Source organism: Acartia tonsa, chromosome 11, assembly GCF_053477335.1.
Source record: "Acartia tonsa isolate MP-2025a chromosome 11, ASM5347733v1, whole genome shotgun sequence".
Taxonomy (NCBI): Eukaryota; Metazoa; Arthropoda; class Copepoda; order Calanoida; family Acartiidae; genus Acartia; species Acartia tonsa.
Genome location: NC_137270.1, coordinates 39,161,594 through 39,183,464, shown reverse-complemented (window position 1 = coordinate 39,183,464; position 21,871 = coordinate 39,161,594). Strand labels below are relative to the sequence as shown.

At 32.9% G+C, this 21,871-nt stretch overlaps 1 protein-coding gene across 1 annotated transcript in view; it reads left to right on the top strand.

Annotated features, from left to right (window-relative positions):
• Positions 1 to 21,871, top strand: part of LOC145332112 (vascular endothelial growth factor receptor 1-like) — a 106,089-nt gene that overhangs the window by 80,812 nt on the left and 3,406 nt on the right. The window contains exons 9-29 of the mRNA XM_080177052.1: positions 672 to 774; positions 1,601 to 1,705; positions 4,228 to 4,340; positions 5,029 to 5,154; positions 6,480 to 6,575; positions 10,122 to 10,242; positions 10,690 to 10,757; positions 11,252 to 11,371; positions 12,995 to 13,041; positions 13,381 to 13,474; positions 13,738 to 13,852; positions 14,246 to 14,318; positions 14,698 to 14,839; positions 17,419 to 17,542; positions 17,990 to 18,111; positions 18,337 to 18,443; positions 18,832 to 18,894; positions 19,050 to 19,180; positions 19,694 to 19,796; positions 20,313 to 20,462; positions 21,037 to 21,194. Of these exons, the coding sequence (XP_080033178.1) occupies positions 672 to 774; positions 1,601 to 1,705; positions 4,228 to 4,340; positions 5,029 to 5,154; positions 6,480 to 6,575; positions 10,122 to 10,242; positions 10,690 to 10,757; positions 11,252 to 11,371; positions 12,995 to 13,041; positions 13,381 to 13,474; positions 13,738 to 13,852; positions 14,246 to 14,318; positions 14,698 to 14,839; positions 17,419 to 17,542; positions 17,990 to 18,111; positions 18,337 to 18,443; positions 18,832 to 18,894; positions 19,050 to 19,180; positions 19,694 to 19,796; positions 20,313 to 20,462; positions 21,037 to 21,194 (2,281 nt within the window). The remainder of the gene's footprint in view (positions 1 to 671; positions 775 to 1,600; positions 1,706 to 4,227; positions 4,341 to 5,028; positions 5,155 to 6,479; positions 6,576 to 10,121; positions 10,243 to 10,689; positions 10,758 to 11,251; positions 11,372 to 12,994; positions 13,042 to 13,380; positions 13,475 to 13,737; positions 13,853 to 14,245; positions 14,319 to 14,697; positions 14,840 to 17,418; positions 17,543 to 17,989; positions 18,112 to 18,336; positions 18,444 to 18,831; positions 18,895 to 19,049; positions 19,181 to 19,693; positions 19,797 to 20,312; positions 20,463 to 21,036; positions 21,195 to 21,871) is intronic.

The following is a 21,871-nucleotide window of genomic DNA, read 5'->3' as shown; positions in this document are numbered from 1 at the left end:
TACAAATTAATCTCCTCAATAAGCATAGACGTGCAAGGGTCTCAAACTCTAAAACCCTTTAAATCTTGAAACCTCTTCATTTTAACTTCCTCAAAATAAAAAAGCTTGGACGTCCCTGCCCATACGTCTTTATGCCCGGGCCTTCGGGGCTAGCAAAACTACAATTAATCTTATAATTTTTAGTTTTACTATCCATGTAAAGCTGGCAATAATACGAAACATAATACTATTAAAAGATTTTTCATTAGAAATTAGAGGATTTCTTTTTCCTAAATTAAATAAAAACTCATCAAACACTTTTTTGTTAAGTGTTTGAATTAGCCAAATGAGTTCTTAGAATTATTAAATTTCTTTCCCTAAGTAAAATATAATTTTAAATCACAAAAGACGAAATTAAGACTGATTTTCATAGTTTTTTTTCCATGGATCTAAAGGGATGAGACAATGGCCGATAAATTGATCTACACCCCTAATTGTGATACTTTCTCTTAATTAGAATTATTGAAATGGTTGGACATCCAACTTAATTAACAAACCAATTATAATTCAATTATATAAGTCAACAAAGTTTTAAGCCAAAGAATCAATGAAACGTATATATAAATTTGAGGACTATTGTAATTAACAGCCCAATGTCCCCTCCCTACCTTATTAATTATATTTATTTTCAGTTATGTTCCGCCACCCCACATCAATAAAACTTCCGGAGAACATTCTACTGTGGGTCAGACCCTCGTCCTTACTTGTAGCATTACTGTGGAGTGGTCTATACAGGTAATTTCTAAATAGAACTTCTGGAGAACATTCTACTGTGGGCCAGACCCTCGTCCTTACTTGTAGCATTACTGTGGAATGGTCTATACAGGTAATACCCTAGTCCTTACCTGTAGCATAACTGTGGAATGGTCTATACAGGTAATTTCTTAATAAAACTTCTGGAGAACATTCGTCTGTGGGCCAGACCCTAGCCCTTTCTTGTAGTATCACTGTGGAGTGGTCTATATAAATAATTTCTTAATAAAACCTCCAGAGAACATTCTACTGTGGGTTAGACTCTTGTCCTTACTTGTAGCATCACTGTGGAATGGTGTATACAGGTAATTTCTTAATAAAACTTCTGGAGAACATTCTACTGTGGGTCAGACCCTAGTCCTTACTTGTAGTATCACTATGGAGTGGTCTATACAGGTAATTTCCAGGGATCTAAAGGGTTAAGACAATGGCAGACAAATTGATGTACATTTCACACAAAAGTACCCCTTTTGTAAATTTAAATTAGTGGTTGAAACGTTTAAACACTCAACCTAATAAACTAATCAAAATTCAGCAAAAGACCCCAAAGTTGTTAAGCCAACGATAAGAAAACGTTATTGTACAAAAATCTTTGGGGACTAGTGTAATAAACAGTCAATTGTCCCTTCTCTCTCTGGGTAATTTCTTAGCAATTATTTGATGGAGAAGTAATGAAAACACTCAGTTATGTGTAATTTTACAAGGAATAATTTTATATTTAAAAATATGCATATTAAACTTTTATATTCGATTTGATGAAGTAACTGATGTATATTGTATAGAAAACATTAATTTTGAATATTTTTAGGTTAAATTGACATGGTCATGGCCAAACCAGATGAATAATTTGGCGCGAAAAGACGAACCAGAACCGGTTTCCAGAAACGTTACTATTGGTGGAAAACCTTTGAAGGTAAGCTACTATTGGTCAGTTAAAGAATGATCTGAAAAGGATTGTAATTTTGTTTAGTAAGATCAAGTAAATGGCTAGACAAATCTACCCGAAATTTTCAGATTTGTATTGGCCAGGGCAGGTTTTGGGCTTTTTCGAAAGATTGACTTACAAAAAAAGGACATCTCAAAAAAATCTAAAGCGACTAGTGCCTTTACATAACATGAAATCTCAATAAATCAATGAAGTTAACTTATAAAAGTAGGACAATCAATCAAAAATTTTATCATTTCAGCACTAAAATTTAATCCTTATCAAAATAAGTTTTGAGAGCTTTTAAAGGCCACTACAAAACAGATTTTTAAACTTAAACTTTACTTTGATATTTTCAAGCATTAAATAGGCCGTATTTTATTAGCGAAGCTAATCTAGTAGAAAGGTATGCCACTACAGAATTACCCTTTGAGTTTCAAAGGAGGGAGGGGACATTGGGATGTTTATTACATTTGTCTCCAAAGTTTTCTTTATCTAACAACTTAAGGGGACTTAAAATTTGATTGGTTGGTTCATTAAGTCGAATGTCTAAACGTTTCAACCACTATTTGTAATCAAGATAATGGTTAATTTAATTTTGTATATCATCATTGGGGGTGTATATCAATTTATCGTCCATTGTCTTATCCCTTAAGATCTCTGGGAGTTTCCCCTGAAACCCCCTCTATGTACGCCTCTGGTCTAGATCTTGCATGAAAGGACAATCAATTGATTTATTGGTTGTGCATAAATCAAAATCAACAGATCATATTGTTTCATATTTATCAGGCACAGTGATATAGCAACCAAAGAAAAATTATCCCCCCACCATATTTTTCCACAGTTACTTTATTTTTTTTTAAAGTAGTATTTTTTTTATTTTTGGGTGGCGGATATTTGATGTAAAATAGATTTGACTAAGAAGAATAGTTTCCTTTGTTCGTTATTTTAAATTCTATGTTAAAATTTAAAATCTGCTTTCTAACCCATTGCTGTTTTATGGACGTTTTATGTTTTATGGATCTGATGCCCTCTTTGCTATATGAGTGGTTTTCTCAGGGATCTAAAATGATAAGACAAAGGCCGATAAATTGATGTATAGCCCCAATGACGGTTCACAGAATTACTTTATCTGCAGATTACAATCAGTGGCTAACACTCAGCTAAATGAGCAAACCAATCAAAATTAGATTAAAGCGAAAAAAGTTGTTAAGCCAGCGAATAAGAAACGATATTGTAAAACTTTGGGGACTTGTGTAATAAACAGTCCAATGTCACCTCCCTACATTGTCCTGAACCCTAGCAACTATCACAGACAGAAATATACTGTGAAATCATTGAATTAAAACCTTCTCTGAACCCGCCTAAAGTGTCCACAAGGGGTTTATCTAACCATAATTCTCACAGTAGGAATTAAGATAAAAAATAAAGGTGCTACAATTTTTTTAAATAGTTGACCAAAATTAGTATCTAAGAGCTCTGTATTCAAAAGTGTTAAAAGGGAACAGCAAAATATATTCCAAATCTTAAATCCAGAGATAAAATAGCATTAAACCATTCTGGGACAGCTTCCCTGAAAAAGAGAACTATCCGCTATTACTTTTTTTATGTTTTTTCGATTTGATTTCGTCACTTTAGGTTGCTAATATGGGTCTCTTTCATTGGTCAGGTCGTTCATCTAGTAGGAGGAGAGGGGAATGGGGTAAAGTGGATGGATAGGGGGTATTATTATTTTAGCCAGCTGCGAGTATCACGAGTAAATAAAAATCTGGTGCAACGTAATAATACATCAATTTGTTTAGGCTAATTAAAGATATGAAGATCCCTTTAGGAATCCCGCTTTCCATTTACTTTTATTAGAATAAGTGTCAGAGCTACCATTTAAGGCCATTTTATTTTGTTATTTTCGAAAAATATAAAAAAAATCAAAGAGAGAAACAACGCTAAAGATGCATTTTCTACAATACAAACAGATTGACCCAAATTTGAATCAACTTCGCTACTAAAAATGTCCTTTCTCTAACTTTGAAGCACCACCAAAACTAAGAAGATCTAAAGGCGCATATCTAGATCATATAAAAACAGATTTCAACAGCGCATTAAAAATCATCAAATAACAATTTAAAAATGTTAAATAATAAAAAAGTTAAATAATAAAAAAAAATTCAACAAAGCAGATTCAATCTGTCTTACTGTAACTGTGAGCTTTTACAGTTGTATTAGGCAATTTAGAATTGTCCTATTGATTTAAAACTTTGTTCTGATTTTTATTTTTATGTGATAAAACTATCCTGTCTATATGATTTTTGGAATAATGATTCCTAAGAAAACATGATACACATTAATAGTAAAGAATTTCTATAACAGTATTCTGCATTTACGCAATTCTGAAACAAATCTATTCACAATTTTATTTAGATTTCTAAATTAACATTCTGATATTTGGTTCTTACAAGTGTTAATGGTCGTTTGTCCTACCATCTGATTTTTAAAACTTGGATGTTTTTTAGGTTGTAGAGCGCCAGCTGATAATCACAGGAGTAGAACAGGAGGACCAAGGAACCTATGAGTGTATCGTTACCGACCATTCAAATAATAGCAGAAAAGTCAGCGAATTTGTTAGGTAATGTGTAAGACATTTTTATGACATTTAATTAACTAATTCATAACATTTCAATAATTGCAAATGGATTTAAAAGGTAGTTCTTAAAATTAGTCTGTTAATTTTTATCAAAAAAGATATGTGCTTTCGTTATACAATACGAATGACCTATGATAGGCCAATATATAGACTAAATTACCAATGGCAGGCCAGTATACATTTTCATAGACCAATGGGGGGCTAGTACGACGTCACTTTTTATAGGCACTATAAAAGGCTTCTAATTTAAGTGCTTTTACCCAATGTTCGCATACAGGCCCTTAATTGAATATATCACAATTCAGGATCTTCAAGCGGGACCAGAGATTCCTGAACGTGTGGGTGAATGGGCACAGGACTATCTATCTATTAACCTATATCTCTATCTATCTTATCAATCTAATTCAGGATCTACAAGCAGGACCAGAGCTTCCTGAACGTGTGGGTGGATGGTCACAAGACTATCTATCTATCTATTTATCTATCAATCTATCTATCTATTTACTATCTATCTATCTATCTAATTCAGGATCTACAAGCGAGACCAGAGCTTTCCGAACGTGTGGGTGGATGGATACAAGACTATCTATCTATCTATCTATCGTGTGGGTGGATGGACACAAGACTATCTATCTATCTCTCTATCTACCTATCTATATATCTAATTCAGGATCTACAAGCGGGACCAGAGCTTTCTGAACGTGTGGGTGGATGGACACAAGACTGTGACTAAACCTGGTGGTCGGGATGAGGCGGTTCATTGGGTGGTTAACATTCAGGCACACCCACCTCCTAGGTAGGTTCCATATAACCCTGCGGGATTTCTTAAGGAAAATTTGAAGTTTATCTTTAGTAACTAACAGGGATTTAAAGGGATAAGACGATGAAAGACAAATTGATGATAAACAAAATTACCTATTCTGCAGACTAGATCATTGGTTGAAAGGTTTTAACATTGTAAATAACCAATCAAAATTCAACAAGTAATCATTTTATTGAGCCAATGAATGAGATAACATTGTAATTTACAGTCCAATATCCCCTCTCTTCCTAAGAGGTTACGCTACTTTATAGCTAGTTTATAAAGTACGTAGCAAAAATATACTGTTTTCTATACTATTTTGAAATATTTTAACAGAGATGGCGAAAAATCAAATAAAAAACTAAATATTAAAATAAATGGATAAATAGGAACATCTCTCATTGGAAACTTTGAATCGCTAAGAACATTATTGTACTTGCTAAAATATACACTGTTCTTTGAATAACTTTTTACAATTTATTACTCTATCTTATGCTTAATTTTGAATATAATTAATAAACATAAAATTACAAAAGTCAAGGTTTAATGCAAATAAATTTGCTAAAATTGCACAAAAAATGTCATTTTTGCATAATTTTGAAATTGCAATCAATCTATTATTACATGTTTTTATGGATTGTTTGTTTGTTTAATGTTCCTTGGAAAAATATTTAAATTTATTATTGTTCAAATTTTCTGTTTTTCCGATATTTAATTTTCTGTCGTTTGTCATTTTTCAATCAAAATTTCAATTGGAGTTTTTGCTCCTTGATTCATTTTCATATTTCGGTCATTTAGAATGTCCTACAATTTGACAATAACAAAAAACAGCCAATCTTTATTGAAGTCAAAGTTTTTATTTTGAGGAGTGGTTTCAACGTTTGAGTGGGATGTAAACCTTTACCCCCTCCCTTGGACGTCTATGCTTTTTTTTTGGTATTTTTTTTAGCCGTTTCAAAACTAACTTTTGTTTGAATTATTTCAATTTTTGAAGCACCAATATTCTAATTGTCATGAAATGTCTTTTTGTCCTTTGATTCTTCTTAGAATCATTGAAACTAATTTTAATTTTATTCAAATATTATTTTCATAAGCTTTTTGCTTTTAAAAACAGTACGGGGGAAAATTGTCGTTAATTTAGCTTGCTAATATAGAACTCATTTATTGGATAATTTGTTCATACAGTATAAGGCGTTGAGAGTGGATGTTTGATATAATATTTTAGCCCGCTGCGAGTTTCATTTTATTAGAGAACAATCTGGTGTAATATCCAAGTAACATCCATTTAGTGCGGCTGTTCTAAAATTGTTGTTTTTTAGGATAACCTGGTTTGACCCTGACGGCAATGTGATTGACGAGGGGGAAGATAAGAAAATGGGAAGAACGGCAAAGACAGTTATCAAAAAAGACGTCAGGTAGGAAATATCGGCCAAAACGCCAAAACAGGTTTTTTAAGATGTCAGAAAGGTAACACTCAAATATTTTGACTTGGGGGTAAAACAGTTTTAAAACAGGTCATCTTCAAGGTTTTGCTGAAGCCAAAACTTTTATATGAGGTAGTTTTTAAAATAAGTTGTTAAGATTGATGTTTGTTAAGAAATAACAGCTAAATTAAGCCAAATCAAGACGGCTCTGAACAGCATATTAGGTCATATTCAAATCACTTCTTTTGACAGAACAGCCATACAAAGTCATCTTTAAGATGCAGCGGATGGCATAACAGCCTTTCCAGTATGGCTTCTAATCTGATTAATAACACTTGATTATAACCGGTTCTCAGCTATACTAAAATATCATGAATAGCATCGTATTACAGAATATTTTCTACAAATATTAAAATAAAAATCATAAAATTTTTTATTGTATTCATTCGAATCCGGTGGATAGGAACCGGTTCTCATCCATACAAAAAAAAACTATGTCTAGCATCGTATTATATCCAGCTTTCTACGAATATAAAAATGTACAATCATAAGATTAAAACCAGTTTTTTTTAGCTAAAAAACTAGTTTTAATCTCATAATTGTACTTTCTATATCCGCGGAAAGCCGTTTATAATACGATGCGAGAAATAACTATACCAGTTTTGTTCGGCCCCTCGGTGCTTACAAAACTGATTTTAATCTTATAATTTTCTATTTTAATATTCGCGGAAAGCTGTCTATAATAAATAACTATCCTCAATTATTTGCAGTAATTTTAGATAAGAAATATAAAAAGATTATGAAATTACACATTGTATTATTAGATACTGCTTTTCAATAGTTAATTTAATGTTATTTTTTTGTTGAATATGAAGTGTAAAAAATTCCAAGCCATGCGTACAAATGCATTTGAATAGTTTATTAAATTCTTCAATTACACACAGCAATATAGGAAGCGTAGCAACTCTATAATTTAATTATTTTAGAAATATTAACGCAATTTATAATTTATATAATAAGATCCAATTAGCTTATTTTTGTGTAGATTGCCCTGAACGAAAAGCATTTACCCTGTAAGCATAATAGAAGTTGGCACAATCTTGAATCTTGAATATATTTGGATATTATGACAGGGGGAAAAATTTAGCTTGCTAACATGAAACTCGTTTATTGGTCAGTTCGTTTATCTAGTAAAAGAAGGAGCGGATTGGGTGAAGGGAATGGAAGAGGAAACGTTATTTTAGCCCGCTGCAAGTTTCACTTAATTAGAGAACATAAAAATCTGGTGTAAGATTATGGACATGCAAGTCCTTGTTTAATTATTTGCGTATGCGTAATCGTATCCCACCCCTCAAGCCTTTAAAAAAAATGTCCTGACGCATTTGAAAAGCCTTTTTGACAGTCGTGAAATTGTCGACCCTTGCGTAAATAATTACTTTAACTCTTTTTCTGCGGGAATTCTCGTATGAGTAGGGGGGGGGGGAGTACGTCTTTACATAAATGGCAGATTAGTTTTTCTGTTAAAAATGATAACTTGTAACTCCCCCCCCCCCCCACATAACCCCAAAAATGTTTAACATTCAGCACGTCCCCACCCGAAAAGAGTTAAATATTCAAAAGTTCCCCGCCGAAAAAGAGTTAATTGTATGGTTATGTGATAGTAAAGATGCTTTTGAATACAACTTTGATTACAAACCTAACCCACACATAATAAAGGACCAAAGAAAGGATATAAGTTTTTATACTTTTTGTTTCTACATTAGTAAAAACTTTTAGTATTCAATGCAGTTCAAATGTTTTACTATAATGCTAATTTTAAAAATGTCTATGATTGACACAAAATGGACTTGCAACTATTCATATTACTCCATTGACTATTACTGATATTGACTTTAAATGAAGTTTTAATTAATTTAATTGACGGAAAGATAAAAATGCACACATCATTAATGCCACGTTTGGATATCAATAAAAGAGGAAAAAATGTCGTGTGGTAAAATTATTCATGGTATTTAAAAATCCAATCTCCAAAAAAACAACATTAAGGGAAAGAAAGCAAGTCATTCGAATCGCAAAACAGTCTTTTTTTTTGTTTTTTGCTTTTTCCCTTACATCTTATGAATCTACCAGTCTTAGGAGAAGATGGCAAGTAAGGGGGTAAAGAGGGGAAGGTTGGCAATGGACGGGGAAGCAAATAGAGAGGGAGAAATGGACGGTTAGCTATTTTTATCACAAAAAAGCATCAGACAAAGCATAACTTGTAGAGTAGCTCCCTACTGAAATATAAAACTTATCAGCATTTTGAGGGGACATAAAATTGTCATATAAGATGTTTGTATCATAAAAATGAAATATTTGCCAAATTTTCGCGGATTGGGGACAGCTTATTAAGCAATTTGAATCAAACATCATTCTTGTTATCAAATACTCCATAACTTAAAAGTTATATCCTTCTATTCTTGAGGAAAGTTAGTTATTCAGCTACTATTAGATTGCAATTGATTTTTTTTATATAACCTAAACATAAGAGTAAGACCCATATACATCTGAGGGTAAAACGGTTGCCACCCCCCCCCCCCCCCCCCAACTTCGAAGCCACTTATTTTATCCCCCTCAAAGTTTTTTGAAATTCAATACACCCCCTAAACCTACAAAAAATCGCATTTTACCACCTTCAAAATAAAAAGACATTTATATTCTATTTTTTTGCTTTGGTACATTTGAATGCTATCATTCTTGCTCCATCATATTGAGGGGGAATCTTTGTTAATACACACAAACATTAAATGCTTTAAATCAACGAAAAGAATTGTAGAATAACAGTTCCCATCCCAATTCAAGGCGCTTGTAAATGGACACATAGAATTTTTATGTCCCAAAATATTTTAATATTTTCATTAATTTTACGTGCCATACTTTTCATGATATACGATATATTTCAATATATTTTGGTATCTATCTATTTCTATATATCTCCTCCCTTACAATTTTCTAAAGTAAGCTTTCTTGAAAAAAGTAACATAGATTTACAGTCTGACTTTTGCTTTGTGACAAACGGACAGTCAGATAACCCAATACTTAAAATATAGTTGACTTTTATTTAGATCATTAATAATTAGATCTTTACGTTATAACTAGTAGCGTGCAAAACACAGGGAAAAACCATTAGGAGAGGGGGGGGGGAGGGGTTAGGGGTATGATTATAAACTTAATTATACATTTATAAAAAATATCTTAATAAGTTTTGTGATTTTCAAAATATTCTATAGTTTTAAACAAAAGGTTTCGTGATTTTAAGAAACATTAGAAATGGTGAATACGATCCCCAAATGGATATTATGACAAGGGAAATTTAGGTTGCTAACATAAAACTCGCTTATTGGTCAGTTCGTTCACCCTGTAGGAAGGAGGGGATAGGTGAATCATGTGGAAGGGGGATAATCGTTATTTTAGCCCGCTGCAAGTTTCAATTTACCAGAGAACATGAATATCTAGTGTAAGATCCAAGTAAGAATATATCCTTCTATCTTTATTTAGATCTGTATTACAACTGCGTGGACTGGAGCTGGAGGACTCTGGCGTGTACAGGGCCAAGGTGGAGAACCAGTTCTCTGTAAAGTGGGAGAACTTCACCCTCATTGTAGCTGAACCGCCCCAGGTATGATTATTATGGTGACTGTTTTTCTCCGCCATTTTTTTGAACAATTATAAAATTAACATTTTTTGACTGGTTGAAAAATGAGATCCTAGAGAAGATTATTTAGGTACTTCGTAGCCCCGAGGAAACCGGGCTAACATAACGATATTTTTGGAAAATTATCTGTGATACATAATTTTTCTGTATGGCTGAGAACCGGTTCTTATCCAGCGTATATTAATCGATTTATAAGCCATACTTGAAAAAAAATCCAGTATCGTTTCGCATCGTATTATTTCTAGTTTTCTACGAAAATAAAAATGTAAAATCATAAGATTAGAATTTTACATTTTATATCCGCGGAAAGCTGTTTATAATACGATGCGCGAAATAACCATTATAGCTTTATATACTAACTCTACTTATGGACAAAAATAATTGTATATGTTACTCAATTATCAATTTTAGGTGATAGCTACGGTGGTAAATCCCCCAAAATCTGGACTTTTTAATCTTGGAGACGAATATCTTTTAAAGTAAGTAATATTTCAATATTAGCAGACAGAGTTAGGACAATGGAAGATAAATTTGTCGTCTCCCCAAAATCTTGAATATTGTGTTTAGTATTGGGAGAAGAATGGGTCCTAGATGAACTTAACCAATGAAACCAGGTAGGGAGGGAGGGGGACATTGTTCTGTAAATTATACACCTACACAAAGTTTCTTTATCACGTTCTCTCAATCGTTGGCATTTATACTTTGGATATTTTAAATAATCTTAATTGGTTGGTTCAAAATAGCAATATCCAAACTTTACAACAAATAATTTTTCTCAAATAGGGAATATATGTTTATTGTGATTGGGGAAGTACATTAATTTATCATCCATTGTCTTTAATCTGATTATTTAATACTGATGTCATACGTAAATGCAATAACAGCATAAATATCTTAAAAATAAAGTACGAAACACAACTTTTGCTGCAAAATCAGTATGAAACGTGTAGATAACTAAATGATATATTTGCAGGTGCATAGCGCGGGGTTACCCTACCCCCAAAATAGACTGGACCTTTGTCAGATGTAACAACTATGGCAACTGCGAGAGGAAACCAGAAAATCTCGGTAACAGCAAAGAAATTGAAAATACGTAAGTACAGTCTTTTTAAGAAGCGTAGCTTCTCTACAACTAGATAATGTCTGTCCATCCATACGGCCGCCTTTATTTCCCAGTTGACGGTAACTTACAGTGTTAAATATCATTATTTAAAAAATAGAAAATAAGCGTTACATACAAAACGACAGATGAGCAACTAATGTGTAGTTGAAATTAGATTTTTACTTAGTTTTAGTTTTTAGATTTTTTTCACCTTGCACTATACTTCCAACCTATCCGTTCTTTACATAAATGTTTTGTTCGCCTAATTTGATGTTTTCATTATTCTTAACTCTTGTTTGCCATGTTCTATTATTTAAAATTGACTTTGAATATTATTTTATAATTAACTCATTTGTGAAATTATTTTAAATAGAATTATATTTTTAACTTAAGATTGATTTTGATTTTGTTAATTTAACCCCAAGTTGAAATATTTCAACAAACATTTTAGACAAATAGGATTGTAAAAAGTTTTTAAATTTTCTCTATACCATACAAAACCGCACAAAATTTTATAATTGGCGCTGATTAAGTATATACTTTTTATAAAAGTAACAGGATGTCTAAAAGTGTGTTTGTAAAGCAGGATCTCGCACACAGCCGCAAGGGTGAAAATTCGAGTAAAATTTTTCAGGGGGATGATATAACCACCAGCATCCTCTAGAGCACCCCCTTGTAAGAATCTACGACTCTTTGAAGTCTTGCTAAAGCAGAATTTTTGCAGTTTTTTTCGAAACTTTTTTGAACTATTTTGAAAGAGGGCAGTGAAAGAAAATGAATAAACAACAATCTTAACAATTTTGGTGTTGAAATGTTGCCACCAAAAATTATGAACCAAAAAGCAGTATGGTAAATTAATGGTAATAAGATAAGATTAAGTATACTTTTATATAAAGTAGTAAGGTATTGTTGTCGGTACATGCTAGGCAGAATAAGTTATATTTTTCGGTGAAGCTCTATAAATGTATTGGTATGGTTATAGGCTTTTTTCCTGCTCCCCCCCACCCCTAGAGGCTAGGGACGAATTAACTGGTATATTTTTTTCTCTGAAATTATCCCCTCTTGAAAAAAAGGGGTTAGAAAAGCACAAACCTTTATTTATTTTATCCAGGTCGATTAAAATAAATACTATTATATCAAAAATTTAAGTCAGGTTTTTTTTTGACTGTAGCCTAAGATTGAGTTCACTGTTTTAGGTAAGCAAGCTTCTTTAATATGTAAGTTTTGGGATGGTATTTGGAAATTATTTTTCTATCCTTAACCCCATTATGCAGAGCTCCTAGATGGTAGTGTCGTCTCTGCTAGACAAATTTTCTCAGATTAAAAAGAAAAAAAATATTTGCTTTTTAAATGAACACCCTTATTTCTGAACAAGGTCTAAAAATGAGTTGATGAAAGGAACAAATTGTAATCTTAACCCCCTTTTAATTTGCACTTTCTTTATCTACAAGTATTTCAGTTAGGTAATCGAGTAGTATACAGTGTTTTGGTTGTTCAGTTAAGTACAGAGTAGTATACAGTGTTTTAGGACCTATAATTACCTAATTTTAAAAACTCACTTTTTAAAATAGAAATCAGTTTTAAGCTGAGCATTAAGTTATTTTTTATTTACAGGAGGTTTGAAGTTGAATCTACTTTGTCTGTAACAGCAACTAAATCAGGTAATAGTTTAGCATTGTATTATAGACAGCTTTCCGTTGATAGTAAATTGAAAAATTATAAGATTAATTATAATTTTTGGTTTTCCTAAGTTTCATATTATCTCCACTCTCACTCTCTCTCTTTTGTCCTTATTTTTCTTATTATTTCTTTTAAATAAGTTACAATTTTTCTTTTAAATTAAACTATAGTGTCTTCTGTCATGTTAAAAAATTTAATTTTTTTCCTTGCTACTTATTCTTTAACTGTTTTTCTCTCTCCCAAACGCTCCTTCTTTCTCTTTTTTTCACTTACTTTCTACTCTCACCCTCTTTTTTCTCTGATTTTTTCTCTATTTTTAGGACAATATACGTGCCTGGCCAATTCGAATGAACAGGCGGACAAATCCGAGGTGGACTTTTTCGTTACGGGTGTCAACAATGGCTTTGAAATCAGGTATAGTAAAATTTATTCAAAAAAGGAATACAACATCCTTCTGAAATCGGACGGTATGACAAACGGGCATGAACACTTGTATAGTAAAAACTTGATATGCAGAATATTAATTTTAAAGTACAAACAAAATTGTTTTAAATTTGTTGCAAAATATAGAAAATTATGTATACAATTCAAAAAATTGTTAAATAATTGTTTCATTTTAGTTATATGCATAGCTGCTTAATCTTGTAAGATGTTTTTATCCTTATTTTTCATTACAGTGGCGAAGAGAGAGTGTTGGAGGGAGAGAAAGTGGACGTGAGGTGCACAGTTAGCCGCTACAACTATTCTGAGGACAGTGTCGGATGGTATAAACTGACCGTCAGAGGCCCGGAGGTAAGTTATGTTGAACCTACCTTTTTTAAACAGCCAGGAAGAAGACCTACCATAGTATTCCAAAACCAGATGAAATACACAACAAATAAAAATGGAAATCTAAAAATGTGAAAATAATTTTTCTACAGTATGGCTTCGAAACCGATTAATATCCGCTGGATTAGAACCGGTTCTAGTGAAAAATAATGAAAAATCATGTATATAACATGGAATTACAGACAATTTTCCACGAAGATTAAAATAAAAATAATAAAACTAATAGTAGTTTTGTTAGTCCGGGCTTTCGGCATCTCATGGCTAACAAAACTTGTTTCATCTTTTAATTTTTTATTTTAATATCTGCGGAAAGCTGTCTATAATACGATGCGATAAGTAACTATTTTCTAATTTCAGGAGATTCAAAGTTCATTGGAAGAGGGAATAGAGCTTTATAATGACAGATCTTCACAATTCGACATTGTTAAAGGTATTTTATTTTATTTATTGACTTTTGCGTTCTTGTTTTATTTGTATTTTTAATAAATATTTTGGCAATTGACAATTTAAAATATTTGTAGACAATTTAGCGTGCTAAAATGGACCTCAGTTATTGGTCAGTTCGTTCATTCAGTAAGAGGGAAGTGAAATGTATTCAGGAAGCACTGGAAAATGTCATGGGTGACGTCATAAGGATAAATGGAAAAGTGGGAAAGGAATTCCCTAAAAAAAGATATGGATATTATAGTATACACATTTTTATGACGTCACACATGACACTTTTCAGCGCTTCTCAAAATGGTTTCTCATCCTTTTAATATATTTATATTTTTCAGGGAAGTTTCATTAATAATTATTTAAATTTCTAGGTTTAAAATTCCGCAGCATAAAAACCGGCGATTCTGGGAAATACGTGTGCCGGGCCAGGGCCCCGAACCTGCCCCACAATGGGGGGCCGAGACGGAGGCACAATGCGGATTATACCACCAAGGAACAACAGTTTGAAATAAGGTAAACAGAAATCTGAGTGATTGGCAGAGGGAGGGAGTCAGTGCGTCAGTGAGGAATAGTTATCGCATCGTATTATAAACAGCTTTCCGCGGATAATAAAGTAAAAAATTACAAAACTGGTATAAAGTTGGTTGTAAGATAATTTTTAATCTCTTATTGTCCCTTTTACTACAGAGCCCCTAGATACTAGGGGCGTATCCGCAAGCATTTTTGAAAAGTACGTATTTAAATAAATAAATAGATGTATCTAAAAGAATTTTATGTAAAAAATCCATCAATTTTTATCAGCTTAAAAACATTTTTAAACATTTCAAGGGCCATTAAATAACACAAGTCCCATATACTTAATTTTTTTATGTATTTTGTATGTATGTGTGACCATTAAGATCTTTTAAACAACTGAATTTTTGGGCCCTTGACTTTCCGGGAAGCTCGATTATTGTTTTAGATTTAAAAGTTTAAAAGTAGAAGCATTTGTTTTTAAAGCTTCGCTTTTATATAAATTGCATGAAATTTTCTTTAAAAATATTGGAGCCATTTATTTTTCATGTAAATAATCAGTATTATATCAAAATAATAAGGACAATTATATCCCAAGAATAGGAAGCCAAAATAACCTTTTAAATGGAAAATTATTAAACAGTTTGTAATATTTTTTTTTTAAATCGGAAACTCAATTGTATCAAATTATTTGTAATAGAATAGTTATTTCTCGCATCGTATTATAAACGGCTTTCCGCGGATATAGAAAGTACAATTATGAGCAGTGTTCTGGAGCCGGAGCCGGGAGCCGGGAGCAGCAACATTTTTGGTGGAGCCGGAGCCGGATCCGGAGCCGTATTTTTCGTTAAAAACGGCTCCGGCTCCGGACTAGCTAAAATGATTTTTTAAAGTAATATTATAATTTGGCAACGGTCTATTTCCATATAATAAACTGAAAAACTATTGTTACTTAACAAATAGACACACATCCTTCTACTTTTATATAGCTTTAATCAAATAAAAGCAAAATATTTTATATTATTTATTTTATTTTATCAAATTCAATAATGAAAAAACTTTGATATATTAATTTTAAGGTAGGAGCCGGAGCCGGAGCTGGAGCCGGAGCCGGGAGCCGTATTTCCAAATACGGCTCCGCGGAGCCGGAGCCGGAGCCGCATCAAAATTATACGGCTCCGGCACCCTGATTATGAGATTGCACCTCGGGGCTAAAAAAAACTAGTTTTAATCTTATGATTGTACATTTCAATATTCGTAGAAAGCTGGATATAATACGATGCTAGACATAGTTTTTTCGTATGGATGAGAACCGGTTCCTATCCACCGGATTCGAATGAAAACGAGAAAAACTATTCTATATTTATTCTGGCTATTATGTTCTGCACGTTAAATTTCAACTATTGAAAATTAATTTACTCTACAAGCGTCTATTTTGCTGCTCCTAATATTTAAATACAATCCGTTTTTTTTAGCTATTTATGAATGTTGTCATCATTGTGTTTGTTGTAATGCATGTTTTTAAAACTTGTCTGATTTATTTTGTCTGATTTATCCACTTAATGCAAAATCCAGGGATGTAATGGTTAGTTAATACGCTTAATACTTAAATTGAAATTAAAGGCATAAAGCAGGGAACTAAGGGGATAAGACAATGGCCGATAAATTTATATACATCCCCAATGATGATACACAAAATTACCCCTTTCTGTAGATTAAAATTAGCGGTTGAAACGTTTCAAACTCAAGTTAAAGAACAAACCAATTAAAATTCGCCATAGTCCCTAAAGTTGTTAAGCAACGAATAAGAAAACGAAATTATAAAACTTTGGGGACTAGTGTTAAAAACAGTCCATTGTCCCCTCTATCTCTGCATAAAAGGATAATAATAACGTAAGAAGCTTCCTTAAATTCCAATCAGTTTAGTGGATAGCGAGATTTTAATGAACTAACAAAATAATAGGTGCATTAAAGCAAATTAAGCACTGATACATTTTCACCAAACCGAATCTAACCAAAAGTATAAATCAAATAAATGAAAAACGCTCCCTCCCCCCCCCCCCCACTTGATTTTAGCTTTAAAAAAGGGTGGGGGGTATTAGTGCTCAAATAGGTACTTTGAGATAAAACGATATCCCTTTATTCCAGAGGCGAAACATGAATTTTGATAAAACATGAGATCTAACCCAATTTTGACATTACATATTGTTTTTTTTAATATCATGTGTTTTTAATAGAGCAACTACTTTGAATTTTGTGCCTTTTTTTCTTTGCACAACTTACTTCGTCCGTCCGTCCTTATTAAATACCCGATTTTCAAAGATTTTGGTCTATTTAATGGGGTTTATTAATCAATTTAAGAATACTGTTGGCTTTGCTTCAAGCCTCTAGAGGCTTACACTTAGGATAAGGGTGGCTGTTTCCTTAAAAATTTTTATTTTATCTTGGGAGAGGGGGGGGGGGGCTATTTTCAATATATATTATAACAGAATCTTTTAGATCTTTTAGATTTTCATTACAATTCCAGATTTTGCTGTCGTTTTTTTTCTATAAAACTAATCTTTTTATTTTGTTTGCAGGGTGGAGCCGTACCTGCCCCCAGAGATATATGACACCAACATGTGGGGCAACCAGACCATGGTCTTTGGAAAGGGGGAGGGAGTGCGTCTGCACTGCCGTGTCAGGGGAACCAGGATGCCACAGGTGAGTTGTGCCAGCTTTTTGGGACACCCCTCAGGGGTATATTTTGTTATTTTTCAAGTAGTCAAAGGAAAAATTATAGGAGTGACGGGTTAAAATCTTTTTGTAACTAGTTTTAAATTTCCTTCTCCAATACAATATAAAATATCTAGGGGGGGTTGGGGTTAAATGGTCAAGAGAATAAATGTATAAGTATAGATATATAACCCAGACAACTACCTTGCCCAAGTGGTGGGGACCTTTTTTGTCTGCTAGTAAATTGCTCTCTTTTCTTTTGTACGACTTACCATTGTTTACATTTCCGACGCTATTTTCTGATATTCAAAGATCCGAGGGTCCTGACTTTGTGATAGATTTACATATAGGTTGTGTCCCCTCTATTCTTTTACTTTTAATAATAAAAAATGGTTTAAGTAAAAGCACCCAATAATTTATACTTTTTTCTTTAAGGTTGAATGGTACAAAGATGGAGTTAGAGTAACAATGCCTCATGACAATATCAAGCTTCTGGATTCCAGTCAAACTTTGAGTGTTGGAGTTGTTGTACAGGGAATGGACACTGGGGACTATAGGTGAGCTTCATTCTTCAGATATACAATTTTGTTTAGAGTTATAAAGCAATATGGTGCTGATAAAGTTATGATACTCTACTTATGTCCTACTCTCTGATTCTAGAGCTTCACTCTTATGGATGTTGTCATCCTTGTTTTAATTTTACTAAATTAATACATATTCATATACTATAACAGATGATTTAAAACACATTGACCTATAACTCATTCTTGTGTTTATTTTAGTTGTGTTGCCCAGAACGGAAAAGGAACAGTTGAACGTAAGCAGACTATTGTTAAAGTTGAAGCACCTGCTATTGAGAAGACAAACCTTATTGGTGATCCAAGTTCAGGTAAAGTTTGCTAATTGAATAATTGATGTAAAAATAGATTGACAGATAAATAGATACAAGAGAAATAGATAAAGACAGATACGAAGTGTATTTTCTCTAATATAAAGTGGTAAGGTTTTTTATTTCATGTTAAAGAAATTGCTGGTCCGAATGGGTAATCAGATAGGTTTATAAATATCTTGGGTTGGTTTTAGGCAATTTTTCCCGTTAGGCTAGTGGCGAAACAAGTAAGACAAAAAGCAGAGAAAAGACATATTGATCATATTAGGAAGACTTCTCTGTAGATGAATGGTCAAAAAGACGGATACACATCAAAAGTTAATCAAAATTAAAGGTACACAGAGAGTGAGAAAAAAAGGCAAATACTTACAAATATTTTTCTTTGTAGAAAACAATCTGCCCAAAATTATTGAATCTGGTGGAAATATGGTGCTACAATGCCGCGTAACAGGTATTTAATTTTTTTGATTGATTGATTTTATTATTTAATTTTGGCGGGAATCCTTTGCATTAATACTGCGGATTATTAAAAAAATATTTACATTTATTGATAGATTAATAACAAACAAGCCGGTGAAAATTGTTAATGAAATATCTATTTTGTAGGACGTCCCAGCCCCACGATCCACTGGACCCTGGAGGGGAATGTCTTGACCAGTGTTCTGGAGGGTGGAAGAGCCAACTATACTGACAATAATCAGACTTTGATCATCCATGACATGAAAGAACAGGATCAGGTATTGGTCTGGTTTTAGTAGCGAAGCTACTCCCTGTCTTACTTAGTCATGTCGTCCGTCTGTCCGTAAAGTTATGAGGAAAAGTCAATTTTGTCGGCCGCTACTTTAGATAGACTACTGATTTTTTTTGTAGAGCGTCCAGAATAAAACTCCCTTGGTTTTTTATGATCACCGAACAGTGTAAACCTATGATTGTCCATCCATAGTTTGTCATCAATGGTTTAAGCCATGTCATTTATAAATGTTTTTTTTTAATACTAAAACTTCGTTAAAATTAAATGTGTATGGCAGTATTTAATTTTTCCCAGTGAATTTATTGAGAAATAAAAAAGAAAATTTGAATTTTGGAATTTTAGGATATTTTCTCAAAATATGGCGCCATTAAAAAAACTTTTTTTTGGCCATTCTAAAATCATTAGGTATCATAGACTGGAAGATGATTCTCTAGTATTATGCTGTTATGTATATATCCATAATTATTTATCCATTAACTGATTTGAAAATTATTTACAGGGAAAATACGAGTGTATTGTTGAGAATGTTGGTGGCACCGCCTCCGTCTTTCAGTACGTCAAAGTCGAAGAAACGTCATTTATGGCCTCTATTTATGCCACAGGTAAGGACTACGAGGTTGCTGGGGGGGGGGGGTGAAACATGAAAGGAGTCTTTGCTAGGGAGGGAAGGGATATTGAGCTGTTTATTCTACTAGCCCCCTTTGTTTTTTAAATAACGACGGATTATTTTTCATTTGCTTAACAACTTTGGTCACTTATAGTGAATTTTGATTGGTTGGTCAAATGAGTTGAGTGTCCAAATGTTTCAACCACTAATTGTAATTTACACAAGGGGGAATTTGGTTTATCATCATTGGGAATATACGTCAATTTATCGGCCTTTGTCTTTTCCCTTTAGATCCTTGAGCTGTTAACAAGCTACATTTTTTGGTAAGTCTGAGTAGAACTAAACATACCAAATTTTGAGAAATGGTTAAAAAAAAATCTAGGCAAAGGGTTTTACCTGGAGTTAACAGTGTATTGATCAAAATTGCTGTCCTAATTTCTTTAATAAAATATGACTTTTTAAAATTTTTACTTGCCACCTAATTTGATATTATTTTAAACATTTTTTTTAGGCATCGCCATTCCAGTATTTATAGCCGTGGGAATCGCCGTTGTGTTGGCCATAACCCTGATAATCCTAGCCAAGCTTTGCCTGCGGACTGGCCGCTGTAAAAATCCGCCAACGCCGCCAACCCCCCGACTGACCCAGTTTGACCTGCCAGGTATAATTTTGGAATTCCGGGAAATTGTCATGTGTGACGTCATAAAAATATGTCTATTATCCATTTCTTTTTTAGGGGTTTCCTTTCCCACTTCTCTCATCCATCTTTTTTAGACTTATTTTTATGACGTCACACATTACACTTTCCAGCGCTTCTAATTTTGGGTGAAATATGTACCAAATAGATTGATTACCCTAGATGGGCTGTCAGACACAATATAACGAGCTGCTAAAAGTTTAGACATATATTTTTACTAAGGCTAGCGCAATCTTTAAGAAATATAACTTTTATAGGTGATTTTAGCTAATAATATGGCCGGATTGATCCTTCTTTGTGTTCTTATTGGTTCAATTTACTGATTAAGGATGAAGATCTATTATACTGATTAAATTATAGTTGGTCGAATCATAATTAAGTTAGGTATACCTATTTACACTTTTGTTAGCCTGGTCCTCCAGGGCTAACAAAAGTGCTTTAATCTTATGATTATTTATTTTAATATCCGCAGAATGATGTCTTATAATAGAAATATAATAACTTTTAATGCATTATTAATTACCTTAATTTGGCCTAGAAGATGAACACGACGCTGCCGAGAGCTGCCGCCTTACCTTGTCCCGCGACGGCAGCCCGTTTGTGAGCAGCCACCAGTCAGCCTCAGTGGTTACGGCTGCCACGGCCATGAACAATGTTTGCCATGGCTGCACAGGATGCAATGGACAATGCCATCAGGAAAGTCGTCGTTTAGACTAGCATAAATTATCATGAATTGTAAGGGATGCTTAATTAATGCTAAATTGGTGTACGTCCAACCCCATCCCCTTCTGTAGATCAAAGAAATTTCTAAAAACGTTCGCTACCTCAACTTACTGAACCAACTAACAAAAATTCAATATTATGTACCCAAAGTATGCAAGCCAACAAATAAGAAATCGTAATCATTAAACAATGGGTACTTTGTAACAGTTTAATGTCTCCTTATTTACCAAAAGCATAATTTAAAACATATTACTAGAGAAAAGTTAATTTATTGTACAGCATGACCCTCGAAAAAGTATTTTTAAGCATCTGCAGCCTATATTTCTCAATAAAATATTAAAAGATTCATATGTACTTGTTCTCTATAATTTTCTACATCAAAGGATATCAAAATATTTTTTTTTACATCAATTAACAGCCGAGATTTTTAAAGCCAAAGTTTGGAAAAAGTGCTTGAGAAACTGGATATTGCTAAATATTTCTTAGTTTTTTATTAGTTTTTTTATTACTTTTTATCAACCAGTTAAAAAACAAATAAGAAAGAAGAGCAAGTTTACAATTGATACATTTTTTATTGCATTAAAAAACGTTACTTTTACATATAAAAAACTACTTTTCAAATTTTACTGAATACATTTTTCTTATAACCA